Source organism: Emydura macquarii, unplaced genomic scaffold, assembly GCF_026122565.2.
Source record: "Emydura macquarii macquarii isolate MOO-44397 ecotype Brisbane River unplaced genomic scaffold, CSIRO-AGI_Emac_v2 contig_3345, whole genome shotgun sequence".
Lineage (NCBI taxonomy): Eukaryota > Metazoa > Chordata > Testudines > Chelidae > Emydura > Emydura macquarii.
In genome coordinates this window covers 4397820-4414141 of record NW_027133482.1, presented here as the reverse complement: position 1 = coordinate 4414141, position 16322 = coordinate 4397820, and the positions used below count along the sequence as shown (strand labels likewise).

Genomic DNA, 16322 nt, shown 5'->3' with positions numbered 1-16322 from the left:
TGTTAACAGTCAAAACAGCGGACTTCCTGACTCCAAACTGATTCATGACTAACCAGTAGCAATCTGGAGTTGCCAGCTTCCACACAGCGATTGCCACACACTTCTCCACCGAGAGGGCAACTCTCCTTTAGATGTCCTTGCACCACAGTGCTGAAGAAAGCGCTGCACACAGTTCCAGGAAGATGGCTTTCCTCATCCAGAAGTTCTGCAGCCACTGCTTGCCAACCCAGATCTGCAGGATGATGTGATCGTACCACTCAGTGCTTGTTTCCGAGCCCAGTAGCGACAATCCACTCTGTGCAGCTGTTCCATGAATGCCAAAAGTAATCTGGCATTGTTCCTTTCCATGGCACACAGCAGGTCAGGCACCTCGGATTCCTATTCAGATTGGGAGCTCATGATATACTGCATGAGCACCGCGATGTGTTTATAACAGTGACCACGACAATAGAGACCAACGCAGGATCCATCCTTTCAGGCAGAGATGACAGGCGCACAGTAAACAGGAAGCATTGGAAAAAATGGCGTGAAATGCAGTCGGAAGCCATTTAAAACAAACAAAAGGAAGTATTTCTTCACACAATGCGCACTCAGCCTGTGGAACTCTTTGCCAGAGGATATTTTGAAGGCCAAGCCTATAACAGGATTCAAAAAAGAATTAGATAAGTTCATGGAGGATAGGTCCATCAGTGGCTATTATCCAGGATGGTCAGGGATGCAAAACCATGCTCTCAAGAGTCCCTAGTGTTCTGTTGGGAATGAGTGACAGGAAATGGATCACTTGATGATTACCAGTTGTGTTCACCCCCTCCGATGCACCTGTCACTGGCCACTGTCAGAAGACAGGATACTGGGCTAGACAGACCCTTGGTCTGACGCAGTATGGTTGTTCTTAATGTTCTTATGGAACGATGGGTCAGGAAAAAATTGCATCATAGGATGTTGAGCCTGCACCCTTGATACGCTGCAACCTAATCTGCCTTCCCACAACTCCTAGCTGCAGAAGGTGGCGAGTAGCACAGTGGGATAGCTACACACAGTGCACTGCTCTCATTGTCGATGCTAGAGCACCAGCTATGGATGCGCTGTGCCAACAGAAGGAGCATTGTGTGAACATGCACAAGCATTTCAATTATAGTGGTTTATGATCGTCGGTGTAACTTGCATTGACAAAACTCTGTAGTGTAGACAAAGCCTCAATCTGCTACACTCAATTGGCACTGCTCAGGCACTCATGCACCTGATTGCACATCTGGAAGAGAGCACAAGAGTAATTTTGCATTCATCTGTCCCCTGCTCCTTCCTACCAAATGTGCGGTACTGGAGATCACTGCTAGTTGGTGACTATGAAAATGCTCAGTCAGTTGAGTTCCACAAAAGGAACTGACTTTTAAGAAGTCACACTGCCCCAGCCAGGAGAGCTGATCACCAATGGACTGATTTGAAAAGCTAAAGCCAATTTTGACACTTAGAGGTGAGTTTCCAAAGGGCATATGGCACATCCAGACTGTCTGAAGAAGAAAAATATTTGGAAGCCAACAAATTGGATAAGATGTTCCTTATGCCCTGAAATGAGAACTAGTAAGTGTCTTTGGTTAAGTGCCTCTTTATTCTCAGCTGATATTGTATGGTAACTTCTTAAAGCAATGCTCCTCAATGAACCATAGATATTTCTGCTACAGCAATATTTCTGCTACATAAGTCTCACTCCCTTTCCCTCTCCCCAAACAGTCACCAAAAAACCCACATCCAAACCTATGTTGAATAATATTACTTAGTACCTACCCTTCATCTTCTCGCAATGACCCTTTGGGAAGGTAAGTGCTATCATTCACATTTTACAGATGAGGAAGTTGAAGCACAGGCAGGTATCACGACTTGCCAAAGGTCACCAAGCAAGCCACTGGCTGGGCCAGAAATAAAACCCAGATCTATTAGCTCCCAGTCCTGCAATTCATTTATTCTGCTTCATAATTATATAATCTAATAAATCAAAACATCAGCATAAACTGTCCGTCAAAAACAGTAATAATCAAAAAAATAACCCCCATGCATCCCTCTGATACATATTTCCCACCCCAAAATTCTCATCTCACCCAGACCTTCCGAGAACACCCAGGAGAAAAGAGACAATAGCCTGCTCTACTTTTATGCCATTTAGCCCTGCAATAGGAGCGTATCCCTTAAAACAGCTCTAACTTGCAACACTCAGAATAAGCAACAAGACGCACAGAGAGGCTAACACAAAACTGAAAATAAAAACAAATCCAATGACTTGCTGGTGGGAGAAAACACTCTCCTAGAATGGCCCAGACAGACTTACAGGCCTCACCAAATAGAAGCAGGTAGGGGTTTGATAACTTGCCCCTCAAGAGCAATTCTGGTAACTTTTGCAAGTGAATTTGATTCTAGAAAGGAACCTACTTTCTGCAAGTATGAGGAGGAAGTTAATACTTGCTATAAATAAATGACGATCTCATTCCTGCAAGCTGCTCTGTGTAGACTGCAAGGGCTCACAAAGATGGAGCTGTTTATAGGATCAGGGCCTAATATTGAAAAAGGGAAGGTAAACAAACTGAAAAAAGCACATTTTAGGCACAAGTCACAGAAACTGTAAGTGTCAAATTAAACTTGACCAGTCATTTCCTTAACAGTATGTTTAAATATCCCCCATAGAAGAAAAGTAACATAGTACCTGAATTAATGAAATTGGTGATGTTTTTCCCGCTAGGGTATTTTGAGCTGGACAGCATCGGGCTGATGGGGTAGCATATTAACATAATTCAGGTAACAATGCTTTAAGCTGTCTTTTAAAAGACATAATTATGGGCATATAAACAGAGGCACATCTACCGGAGCAGTTTCATTCTCACTGCATTATGTTCTCCCATCTGGGAGGGGACCAAGTGCATTGAAGATGCTCCAAAGAATCCTGTTCGGCTTTTAGTAGCAAACTGACTGCGGTTATAAACAAGCTTCCTGAGTAAGCTCAGCAAACAGAAGTTAGCATCTAATCAGTCAGGACTATATCTTCATGACACATCCCTCTAGAGGCAGTTTACATGTTTGTACAGTAATTCGTAAAATATGGGACTGATTTAGCCAGCTCAGGCTATCACGAGCAATATTATTCCTAAGGGTGTAAAGTAAGAGGTAAAAAGGCTTATACACAGAGACACAAATTTTAAACATGCAGACAGTAATAATAAATGTACATAGCATTCATCTTCAAAGCATTACACAAACAATAGACCACATTCTTGGCTGCCTTCAGGCCCCTTTGCACTGCTCAAGCCGTGCAGGGAAAGGAAGTTTTCCTCAGCTGGTGCAGAGTAGACATGATCGCCCCATTCACTCTCCCCAATGGAGCCCCGCTGCAGAAAACATGTCAGGACAGAGAAACGGTAAGGCCAGAGTGCACTGCTCCCTGGAAATACTCAGCTAGAGAATGGACCTTTAGAAACCATAACCAGCTAGCATAGGTCAAAGCAGCCCCCATGTTTAGCTCTAGATGATTCAGATTCACTCCGAGAACCAGGGAGTCATAACAGCATAGCTATTGCTCAAAACATTCCTGCAATAGAGAGAGCCTCATTTTCCAGACCGAGGTAGAGAGGTTAGGGCCAACATTTTCATCCTCCCATTTGGGGTTCCTCCATTTTTGAGTACCTAACCCAAGATATCCAAAGCGTGGTGTCCAGAAGCACTGAGCACACACACTCCCATTCACCTGAGGCTGTGGGTGAGCAGAACATCTGAAAAATTATGCCCAAGAGCTCTCATACTGGACACCCTAAACAGACACCTAACAGCAGCGATCACCTTTGGCATTTTTGGATTAACACCTGGCTCAAAGCCACAAGGACACAAACTAGACAATCTCCCCCCCAGGCCACTTGTTGTGGCAAAGCAGAGAATCAGGATCTTAGACACCTATTACTCTTCTATTAGAGCAGTACCTAGAAGCCACAATCAGCAGTCAGGCTTCACTGTGCTAAGCACCGTGCAGACAAACAAAGAGAGAGTCCCTGCACCCAAACAGCTTACAATATAAGTCTAAGATGAGAGACAATGGAGCAGCACAAGAATGAAAGGATTATGAACAGCTTCATAAGGCGCATTACCGCACACCGGCAGCCTGCCCATTCAAGAGTCTTTTGCAGGCATTATCACAGAGAGGAGTTTAAGGAAGGATTTTGAAGCTTTACAGCATTTTTATAATCTACACATTTTGCAAGACAAACTTCATTACTGTTCTTGATAAAAGTACTAATATAGTAGATGAAAGGAATGAGACAGATATTTGGATTTTATTTGATACAGTGCTTCTCAAAATCCTGGTTTGAAAAGTTATTTCAGTTCATAAGAGAAACTCAGGTGGACTTAAAACTAGTGGCATAAAAAGGAAATTATGTAGACCAATGTACTGATTTAGGAAGAGCTGTATGGAGAAAAAAGGGGGGATTAAAAAAAACTTATTTTAGGACCAATTCTAATTGATAAGAGAAGCTAAAGATATAAGGGAAAAAATCCATTGGGGATTGGGCTAAAGACAATAAGGACAGGGAAGTGTGTTAAGTATAACAGGAACAAAAGGATTCCTAGCAATGGCTTACACCTGTTACTAGATGGAAGCTATGTCTTCACTGACGGCTGCAAATTCACCACCGCCAGATCGATTTATCTGGATCAACTGAGCGATCAGTGAAGACCGGCTCAGTCGATCCAGAAATCGACGTATTAAGACCACCTTCTCAAGTGGCGCAGTGCTGCATCGGCGGGAACGCGGTTCCCGTCGGCACAGTGCAGTGAAGACGGCACAGAGAATAGAAGCACAGAAGTCAACAGGAGTTACGCAAGTTTTTTGCGTAGTTTGCATAACTCCGGTCGACTGCCGCCGAATCTCCGAGGTAAGTGAAGACAAGCCCAGAGATGGTAAAGTTGTAATAAAAAGGCAGAAAAGACTGAAGCTTTAATACATTTCTCTTCTGTATTTGAAAAGAAGCAGGATGATGTACTTGCATCTTGATGAAGTACTTTCCAGTCTATTAGTACCTAAGGAGGATGTTAGATAATATCGAAAAATGTTTATTCCTAATAGATCAGCAGGCTCAGTTAACTTGCACACAAGAGTTATCAAAGAGGTAGTCGAGGAGCTCTCTGGACCACTGATAATGTTTTAATCAGTCTTGGAATACTGGGGAAATTCCAGAAGACTAGAAGAGTGCTATCGTTGTGCAAAAAATGACAAGTGGAATAACCTCAGAAAACTCTAAATTACCCCAACATCAATCCAAGGCAAAATAAATTATACTAATTTGGGATTCAACTGATAAAGAATTAAAGGGTGGGAATACAAGGAATGCTGGTCAACATGGTTACAGAAAAAAGGTCTTGTCAAACAAACATGATTTCATTCTCTGATGAGGCTGAAGTTTGGTTGATTAAGGTAACCACATAGATGTCATATACTTAGACTTTTAAAAGGCATTTGACTTAGTACTGCATGATATTTGATTAAAAAATTACTACATAATATCAATAAAGCACACATTAAATGGATTAAGAAGTGGTTGACTGACTGATCTCAAAAAGTAGTTGTATATTGATGAACACTCCCCAAAGGGGATATTTCTTTAGTGGCGTTCCACAGGTATCAATACTAGGTTTGACTCTATTCAACATTTTCATCAATGATCTGAAAATAAATACAAAAATCTGTGCTAACATTTACAGATGACACAAAAAGACTGGCGTAGTGGTAAATTATCATGAGGACAGGGCAACCATACAGAGCAATCTGAAGCTTGGCCCATTCGACAAAATGCATTTTAACACAGCCAAATCCAAAGCTATACATCTTGGAATGGGGGGGAACTGGAGGGGGGGGGGGAGGTGGCAGTATCCTGGAAAGCAGTGACTCTGAAAAGGATTAGGGATCATAGTGGGCAAGCAACTCAATACGAACTCCTAGTGCAATGCCTTGGCAAAAAGTGCTAATGCAATCCGTGGATGTGTAAACAGGGGAGGAGCAAGAAGGAACAGGGCAGAGGCGTTTACCTCCATATAGACAGCATTGGAGAAACCTGCAAACAGTTCTGGTGTCCATATTTTTTTTTAAAAGGATGTTGAAAAATTGAAGAGGGTGCAGAAGAGAGCACCAAAAATTATTTGAGGGCTGAAGAAAATGCCTTACAGTGGGAGAAACTTAAGAGTTTAATCTGTTTAGTTTATCCAAAAGAAGACTGAGAGGTGACTTGATTACAGTGTCAAAGTACCTTCACAGGAAGAAAATACCAGATATTAAAGGGCTCTTTAATCTAGTGGAGAAAGGCAGAACAAGAAACACTGGCATGAAGTGGAAGCCAGACAAATTCAAATTAGAAATAAGGCACAAACTTTTAAAAGTGAGGGTGACTAACCACAGGAACAAACTACCCAGGGAAGTGGTGGATGCTCCCTCCATCTCTTCATGTCTTCTAATCAAGACTGGATTCCTTTCTGAAAGATGTGTTTTAGCCAAACACAAGTTACTGGGCTCAATACAGGGGTAACTGGGTGAAATTTAAATGTCCTGTGTTGCAACAGAAGGTTACATGATCTAATGCACCTTCCTGACCTTAAACTTTATGAATCTATACGTCATTTATTAGGAATCCAGAAGAGTGAGTAAACCACACTTTAAATGAAATACACATGATAATAAGTTGGAAGGAGGCGCAAATGCTAGTGAGGCCAGAGAAATAATAGAGGGATGTAAAGAAATGTTTAAAAAGAGGCAGAAAGAGATCCAGCAATAAAAAATTAAGATAATATAGTCTTACAAAAAAATAATACATCACACACATTTAATGGGAGGGAGACATTTGGAAAGGAGCAATGCTGAAAGATTGAGGAGTAATAATGGACAGAAATTTAGATATGGGCTTGCAACAAGATAGACTTTTTTTTTTTTTTTTTTTTAAGGGTTTGATGTTGATCGGGACATGCAGAGGCACCCAGTCACAAAGGAGGGAGGTAACAGCTATCCTCTATACTGTTCTGGTGTGATTTCACATAGCATAAATTAACTTCACCACATCACCAGGAAGCTAGACAAACTGGAGGGAGTTCAGTGAAGAGCAACGAAGAATTGATTATGGGGAAGTCTGAAAGATCAAAGTGCTAGAACTTGGGTAGAGACGTTTTTTGAGCAGAAAGGCATTTTTCCTCAAGGGTGATTAGATACCTCAGTGATGGTACAAAAATTTAGATGGATAGAAGAGACATGAAAATGATCTGCAAGTAATTGAAAAGTGTAAATACAATGGGGAGGAGAGGAACTATTTAGGGTGGTACAAGGGAGTGTAACTAGGAGTGATTGGATATAATTAGTAAAGGAAGCACTTGGGCTGAACAGCAGGAAAGATATCCTGACATTCATTATTTGTATTCCAGTGGCGTCCAACGGTCCTAATCAGATCCCTGCTCCAAAGAGTTTATAATCTAATTTGAAAAAGACACGACACATTAACATAACAAACCATAGCCCAGAAGTAGGCAGAGGGAGGCCAAATTCACAATAATAAGATGGCATGGTTACATAGGTAGTTACTGCACAACTTGATAGCTGTAAGGAACCTGAAAAGAGTCTCTTAAAAATAAATACTCCAACTGTTATGACAGCAGGACTTATTAGGCAGGGGAATAGTTTCCCCAAAGGAAGCTGGGGAAACTTCATATCTTGGCAATTTTTAAACTAGACTGGACAAGACACTAGTAAATGTACGTCAGGGAACTCTTATTTTTGGTTTTTCTACAATGCTCAGCACAGAAGGGCTGAACTAGATGCACATTAGACCTGTATGACAGCATCCACAATACATGCACTTCATTTGTCAACCTGAAGTGTGTTAACAACCACCTTGTCCTTCTGAAGGAGTACTTGCTTGTTAATATTTACAGAACGACTTCTGAAAATAATTGACTGCAATGAAAGACACTGTCCACACAGGAATCAAAACCCCACTAGAAATGACCATTTAAATATAACTAGGGTGGGTCTCCACAGTCTTTATTATAACTATCAACGTAGAACCTGATATAAAGTGGTAAAACACCTCAGTGTGGACACAATTATAGGGATATGAAGTGTTATATCAGTGTTGTTTATTCCCTGGTGCTACACTGATATAAGCACTTTTATACCACTGTAATAGTGTCCACGCTAGGAGATTGTACCCCTTTTAACATACATAGAAACTAGTGTAACTAAGCAAGGCAAAAATGTGTGCAGACAAGCCCCCGTTGCTAGCAGGATTCCAGCACCATTTCCCTATAGCACAGGCAGAGATTGTGTCTGCACCACGTTAATATTTCTGCACCATAACCAAACTATAATCTTATAATGTCACAAAACGAGGGTTTCCTGCCACTACACAAATGCAGATACAATTATGTTTCAGAGACAGACACTGATCCTGTGACCATATTCGAAGATCAATGTTGTCAGAAAGTTTACACACATTTGCTCATTTGAAGGCACAGGCATGCAGGCAGATTAACTACAGAAGTTATGGTTTTGTAAAAATTAGAAGGTTTTACATAAACCTGATAGCAAGATAAATGTTTGCAATATTTTTTAAGAAAACAGTTGTTTGGATTTAAATATTCCCCTGTACCATTGCAATTCTAAGCTCAACAGTTAATGCACACAAACCAAAAAGCAGCTATAAACAAAGGAGAAACTGAACACTTATTACAAAAGAAGACTGAAATTGCAAAAAGAATAGTGCAAAGTAAAAGGAGTTTTAGAAATATCAGTTTTAATCTCAATTTTTGGTAACATGAGGAAATGAACTGGTTTTTAAAGATACATTTTTAAAATAACACTCTTCTACCCTTTAACATGAGGGATCGGAGTATAGTGGATTGTAAATATCAGCTGCTTACTCTATCATTAGCATTCCATGAGCTACTCAGAACAGACCGCCACCATGTTCACTATGTGGAATTTGTTAGGGTTTTTGTTTGGTGGGGATTTTTTGTTTTGGTTGGGGGTGAGGGAGCGTAAATAAAAGTAGTTTATTTTATGTATAAAACTGGTTCCCATCAGGCCAGGGTTGTAAATAATGTGCAGTCTGGATAGCTGGAACAGATGCCAAGTGGGTATAATTTACTTTATCTAAAAATTACAAAACCACATACGAAATCAGGTGATTCCTTATAGAAAACAGACTATGACTACATAGAAAAATATCATGTCTCCCAGATTAACAATGCAGCAGGAATCACTGCTGCGAAATTGTAAACTGCATCACAAAGGAAAAAGAAAAGGATGAAACATGGACTCCAGAACTGCAGAAACAAGCACAGAGGTGAACGAAAAGCCGCAATAACCTTAACAGCCATGCAACCTCCTTCATTTACATACATGGGACAGAAAAAAAGTCAGCAGCTTCACACAGCAGGCAAAGAGTTTTTCCTGTTGAAGGAGGGTTCTGCAAGAACTACCGAAGAAGAGGATATTTAATAAGGGAACAAAGGATCCATTAACCAAACAGAACCATTAACGTATATCGTCATCAGGATAGTAATTGTACCCATATCCATGGCTTTGCAATTAGTCATACTTTTTGTGAAAGAGATAAAAATAAAAACCCATAAAACAACGGTTACAAGAACAACATTCAGACAGATTCTGGGATTTGTGGTGAAATCTGCACGTTCTGCCTGTATGTGCGTATTGTCAAACAGGCATCCTCACATCATATGTGACAGTTTGTTATGGTTATCAAAGAACAAACATTTCATACAAACACTCCTTGGAGGGGTTGAGGAAATCAGACCCAGAAATGTGAGTTTAAAAATAATCAGTAGAATATGGAACATTCTGTCACATCACAGCTCCTTAAAGCAAGACAGGACAAAAAGAAAAGCCTAGAATAAAAAGAAAATCATCAGATCATAGAGAAGCCAAATGCCGAGTCTAAACAACTACAGGCAAGGCCCTGGGGAACAGGCCACGGCTTCAGATTACAATGTTTTATCTTCAACTTCTTGATGCATCTCACCCCTGGGCTGATGAGAAATGCTTCAGTCCCTGCCAGAACTATGACGTGAGGATAGTATCTGGCTGTAATGGAGAGGGAGGGTGCAGAAAGGAACAAGAAGATTTCACACTCCTCTCCAGCCCAGAGGTGACTTCTACAAAAAAACATGTAAATATGCACACAACCAAGCACCATTTTTTCCAGAGTTTCTGAGGAAAAGTTATAAAGCAGAGATTCAGAGTGGAAGGTTAGTAAACTAATTTTCAAGACGGTGTCTAATTATTAGAAGCTTATGCCCTCCTCACCATCCTCCGCCCAGAACTCACTAGACAGGACACCTGCTTCCAAATACAGAAGGCTTGAAAAAAAGCCTGTCCCAAGGCAATACCTTACAGCCGCAACACCTCCACCCCCCTCTGCCAGGTCACCCTTAGTATCGTCTTTTGCTCCTCCATCCCCCACACATTCAAGCATTTACTGATCCCAATGTTTTTCAATGGGAACTAGTAATAGGTGCAGCTAATGGGAGTTTTGCAAAGGAGTTTAGCCAGGGAGGGAGAGGGGGGCTAGATACATTTCTTCATTAACATTCTTTAAACTTAAGGCGATAAACACCCCCTGATAAAAACAAATCAACAATAAAGGAAAGAGCTGCAGGAATCAGAAGAGCATGCCGGCAGAAGTCCAGCAACAGAGTGGGAGCTATCCAGTTTATTGCACTGAATGCAGCATGTATGATTACTTGCCTTATGGGCAGGTGGCATATATGTGCATTCAGTGCCAGGAGTTCCTGGCCCTCAGAGACAGCGTACAGACTTCGAAGACCAAAGTGGCTGAATTAGAGGAGCTAAGGGAGACAGAGAGATACACGGATGAGACTTTCCAGGACGCAGTAGAACGGTCCTATCCCTGATTTGACAGCCTTTGTACTGTTGAGGAGGATGAAAATCTCAGGGAAGGAGAACAGCAAACTGGAGCAGAGGGAAACGATCCCACAGTTGGGACCCTCTTACCAGATGACGTCATGGTATCCTCTCGCACTGAGGGCACCTCTCTGGGGGAGGGAACTCCAGTTATTAGGAAGAGGCAGATAATAGTAACAGGGGATTCGATCATTAGAGAAACAGATGGCTGGGTTTGCGATGACTGGAAGAACCACAGGGTGACTTGCCTTCTGGGTGCGAAGGTTGCAGATCTCTCAAAACATCTAGACAGACTCATTTGTAGTGCTGGGGAGGAGCCAGTGTCATGGTACATGTGGGTACCAATGACATAGGGGAGGATACAAGAGAGGTCCTGGATGCCAAATTTAGGCTCCTAAGTAAGAAATTTAAGCCCAGAGTCTTCATGGTAGCATTCTCTGAAATGCTTCCAGTTCCACATGCAGGGCCAGATAGACAGGCAGAACAGTAGAGTTTCGATGCATGGCTGAGACGATGGTGTAAGGAAAAGGGATTTAGACTTATTAGGAACTGGAGAACCTTTTGGAAAAGGAGCAGCTTATACAGGAAGGATGGGCTCCACCTAAACCAAAATGGAACTGGATTGCTGGCACGTAAATTAAAAAGGTCATAGAGCAGTTTTTAAACTAAGGGCTGGGGGAAAGCCGACAGGTACAGAGGAGTATGTGGTTCAGACAGAGACATCCCTTGGGAAGGATATATTAATGGAGACTCTCTATATCCTAGTAAGGAGGACAAGGAAGATGATAGAACACCGGAAGAATATGATGAGAGAAAGTGAGAATAGTGAGAAAATGAAAAAGAGTTCCACTCAATTACATCACATAATGGCAGACAGCTAAAAAGTGACAATTTTTAAGTGCTTATTTACAAATGCTGGAAGTCTACATACTAAAAGGAGTGAACTTGAGTGCCTCATATTTAATGAGGCTATTGATACAATAAGCATCAGAGAAACCTGGTGAAATGAGGATAATCAATGGGACACAGTAATACCAGGGTACAAAATATATCAGACGGACAGAATAGGTCGTACTGGTGGTGGAGTGACATTGTATGTGAAAGAAAGCGTAGAATCAAATGAAGTAAAAATCTTAAATGAACCAAACTGTACCACAGAATCTCTATGGATAGTAATTCCATGCTTGAATAATACTATAGCAGTGGGCTTATACTACCGACCACCTGACCAGGATGGTGATAGTGACTGTGAACTGCTCAGGGAGATTAGATTTCTTTAAAAATAAAAAACCTCAGCAATAATGGGGTATTTCAACTATCCCCATATTGACTGGGTACATGTCACCTCAGGATGGGATGCAGAGATAAACATTCTTTCTTGACATCTTAAATGACTGCTTCTTAAAGCAGCTAGTCCTGGAACTCACAAGAGGAGAGGCAAGTCTTGATTTAGTCCTAAGTGGAGCACAGGATCCAGTCCAAGAGGTGAATATAGAGGTGAACCGCTTGGTAACAGTGACCATAACATAATAAACTTTAACATCCCGGAGCGTTGGGGCTGGGGAGAGAACACCAGAGCAGCCCACCACAGTAGCATTTAATTTCAGAAAGGGGAACCACACAAAATAGAGGAAGTTCGTCAAACAAATTAAAATGTACAATGCCAAAAGTGAAATCCCTGCAAGCTGCATGGAAACTTTTAAAAACACCATAATAGATTTAAATGTACTGTATACCCGCAAATTAAAACACATAGTAAGAGGACCAAAAAAGTGCCACTGTGGCTAAAAAACAAAAGAAAAGAAACAGAGGCAAAAAGGCATCCTTTAAAAAGTAGAGGCTAAATCCTATTGAGGAAAAAAGGAGCATAAACTCTGGCAAGAGAAGTGTAAAAAGGTCAAAAAAGAATTTGAAGAACAACTAGCCAAAGACCCAAAAAAATAACAGCAAAACAATGTTTAAGTACATCAGAAGTAGGAAACCATAAACAACCAATGGGGCCACTGAACAACTGAGATGCTAAAGGAGCACTCAAGGAAGAGAAGGCCATTGCAGAGAAACTAAATTAATTCTTTGCATCGGTCTTCATGGCTGAGGATGTGAGGGAGAGTCTCAAACCTGAGCCATTCTTTTTTGGTGACAGATCTGAGGAACTGTCCCAGATTGAGGTATCATTAGAGATAGTTTTGGAATAAACTGAGAAATTTTAAATGATAATAAGTCACCCAGGACCAGATGGTATTCACCCAAGAGTGCTGAAGGAACTCAAATGTGAAATTGCAGAACTACTAACCACGCTATATAACCTATCATTTAAATCAGCTTCTGTAACAGATGACTGGAAGATAGCTAATGTGATGCCATTTTTTAAAAAAAAAGTCTCCAGAGGCAATCCTGGCAATTACAGACCCGTATGCCTAACTTCAGTACCAGGCAAAATTGGTTGAAACTAACCGAATTATCAGACACATAATTGAACATAATTTGTTTGGAAATAGTCAACATGGTTTTTGTAAAGGGAAATCATGCCTCACCAATCTACTAGGATTCTTTGAGGTTGTCAACAAGCATGTGGACGAGGGTGATCCAGTGGATATAGTATACCTATATTTTTAGAAAGGTCCCTCAATAAAGGCTCTTAAGCAAAGTAAGCTAGCATGGGATAAGAGGGAAGGTCCTATTCTGGATCAGTAACTGGTTAGGAGATGCAGGGTAAGAATGAATGGTCAGTTTTCAGAATGGAGAAAGGTAAAGAGTGGTGTCCCCCAAGGGTTTGTACTGGGACCAGTACTGTTCAACATATTCATAAATGACCTGGAAAAAAGGCTGAACAGTGAGGTGGCAAAATTTGCAGATGATACAAAACTAGTCAAGATAATTAAGTCCAATGCAGACTGTGAAGAGTTACAAAGGGATCTCACAAAACTGGGTGGCTATGCAACAAAAGGGCAGATGAAATATAATATTGATAAATGCAAAGTAAGGCACATTGGAAAACATAATCCTAACTATACATATAAAAGATGGGATCTAAATTAGTTGTTACCACTCAAGAAAGAGATCTTGGAGTTATTGTGGACAGTTCTCTGAAAACATCCACTCAATGTACAGCGGCAGTCAAAAAAGCTAACAGAATATAAGGAATCATCAGGAAAGGGATAGATAAGAAGACAGAAAATATCATATTGCCTCTATATAAATCCACGGTATGCCCACATCTTGAATACCGCATGCAGATCTGGTCGCCTCACCTCAAAAACAAATGTATTGGAATTGAAAAAGTTACAGAAAAGGGCTACAAAAATTATTAGGGACAAAGAACAGCTTCCATATGAGGAGAGATTAATAAGACTGGGACTTTTTAGCTTGGAGAAGAGACGACTAAGGGGGGGATATGATAGAGGTCTATAAAATCATGACTGGTGTGGAAGAAGTAAATCAGGAAGTGTTATTTACTCCTTCTCATAACACAAAAACGGGTGGGAAGGGGGTGGTCACCAAATAAAATTAATAGGCAGCAGTTTTAAAATGAACAACACACAGTCAACCTGTGGAACTCTTTGGAGGATGTTGCGGCCAAGATTATAACAGGGTTCAAAAATGAACTAGATAAATTTATGGAGTATGGCTATTCACTAGGATGGGCAGCGGTGCAAAACCATGCTCTGAAGCATTCCTTGTCTCTGTTTGCCAGAAGCTGGGAAAGGCGATAGGGGATAGATCACTTGACAATTATCTTTTCTGTTCATTCTCTCTGATGCACCTGTCACTGGCCACTGTTGGAAGACAGGACACTGGGCTAGATGGATCAATGGTCTGACCCAGTACGGCCAATCTTGTGTTTTTATGTTCGTGTCACTATTTAAAATCCATTCTTCCCTCTCCAGCACTACAGTTAGAGCCCTGGCCTGTACCTTAGTCACCTCCCACATCTAGCCGACTATGCAAGTCTATTCAAAACTATCTATCCAAAGTCTATCCAAAAAGGTAGTCTTCTCATCCTGCTGCTCCAACAACATCACTCCACACTCCTTCCTCAAATCCCTTCACTGGCTTGCCTTCCTGCTGCGTTATTAACCACCATCATTTATACAGTGCCATAAACCCACGCAGCACTTTACAAACAGAGGGAGACAAGGCACAATACAGGAGTTCATAAAAATCAGAAGTGTGGAGAGAAGGGAGAGACTAAAGTCAGGGGGGTTCCTGGCAGGAGATGGCTCTGAAGCAGGGTTTGGAGGAGAGAGAGAAGGGCCCTTGGTAAAGGAGGAAGAAATGAGTGCAGAGATTCATGGGGGTGCAGCTGGTTGGGTTCAAGGCAGCAGCTAGGGTAGGCGGACGCAATGACTGTCTGCCTGGCAGCCTGTGCCATGGAATAGGTGAAACATCAGGTATAACCGCCTTAGGGGATGTGGAGAAACCCCCTTCCTCAGGAGTTTAGGATATTCATAGGGGAAAAGGAGGGTCGTCCTTTGTTTAGTTTGGGGGTTTAGAGGGTCAATCATCAAGGACACCCTGAGTGGCCATTTCTGAATTAGAGGTAGAGGGACCCCTGTCTGAACAGGCAGTCCTGGGGGGGGGCGAAGGGGATGTCTCCCTGCTTAGGGAGGAAGTAAGGAGGGATCTGGCGGAGCCAGGGGAGCCAGGAGTCTCTGCCCTGAGCGCTGCTGAAGGCTCCCTGTCGAGAGCGGGGATGCAGAGCTGGGGTCCCTCTGCATGGGGCAGAGAGGGGCGTGACAGGGACGTGGGGGGCGGGGGAATGATGGGGAGCCGGGGTCTCCCAGCTGGGGGAGCCGGGGTTCCCTGTTTAGAGGGGTCAAAGGGGCTCCCCGCTTGGATGGGCAGCGGCGGGCGGCCTGCTGGGGGAAGCCGGGAGTCCCTCTGTTGAGGGGTGCTGGGGGCTCCCTGGTGGGGATACGGGGGGGGGGGGGGTTCTTGTTCGGGACCGAGGCGGGAGGGGGCCCGGCTGTACCTGAGCGTGGGGCCGATGCAGGCCGTGTCCGTGCTCTCGATCTCCCGCAGGATCCGCTCGTGCTCCGCCGCCGTCTCCAGGCTCTCCAGCTCCGCCATCTTCCCCCGCTCCATGGGCTTCCTCCCGGCCCGGGTCCGCCCCGGCTGGGACGCAGCGAGCCTCACCCACCCACCCGCCAGAGCCACTGCCCCGGCCAGCCCTGCCCCGCTCCGCCTCACCGCCTGCCAGCCAGCCGGCCGCGCCCCCTCGCCGCGCCGCGCCGCGTCCCCGCCTCCGCCCGCGCCGGCATGCCGGGAAATGGAGTCCTGGCGAGAAGGGGGCGTAGCGGGCAGGCTGGGCCCGGAGAGACCCCCACAGCCCCTCGCTGGGGTGTGACCCCCCCACACCCTGTCAGAC

The 16322-nt window shown here is 43.0% G+C and overlaps 1 protein-coding gene across 8 annotated transcripts in view; it reads right to left on the bottom strand.

The window, feature by feature from the left end:
• EXOC6B (exocyst complex component 6B) overlaps window positions 1–16095 on the bottom strand; it is a 434911-nt gene extending 418816 nt beyond the window's left edge. For all 8 annotated transcript variants that reach the window (XM_067533650.1, XM_067533651.1, XM_067533652.1 and 5 more), the window contains exon 1: window positions 15927–16095. In XM_067533650.1, the coding sequence (XP_067389751.1) occupies window positions 15927–16039 (113 nt within the window). In that variant the 5' untranslated portion in view covers window positions 16040–16095. The remainder of the gene's footprint in view (window positions 1–15926) is intronic.
• Between the last annotated feature and the right edge of the window lie 227 nt (window positions 16096–16322).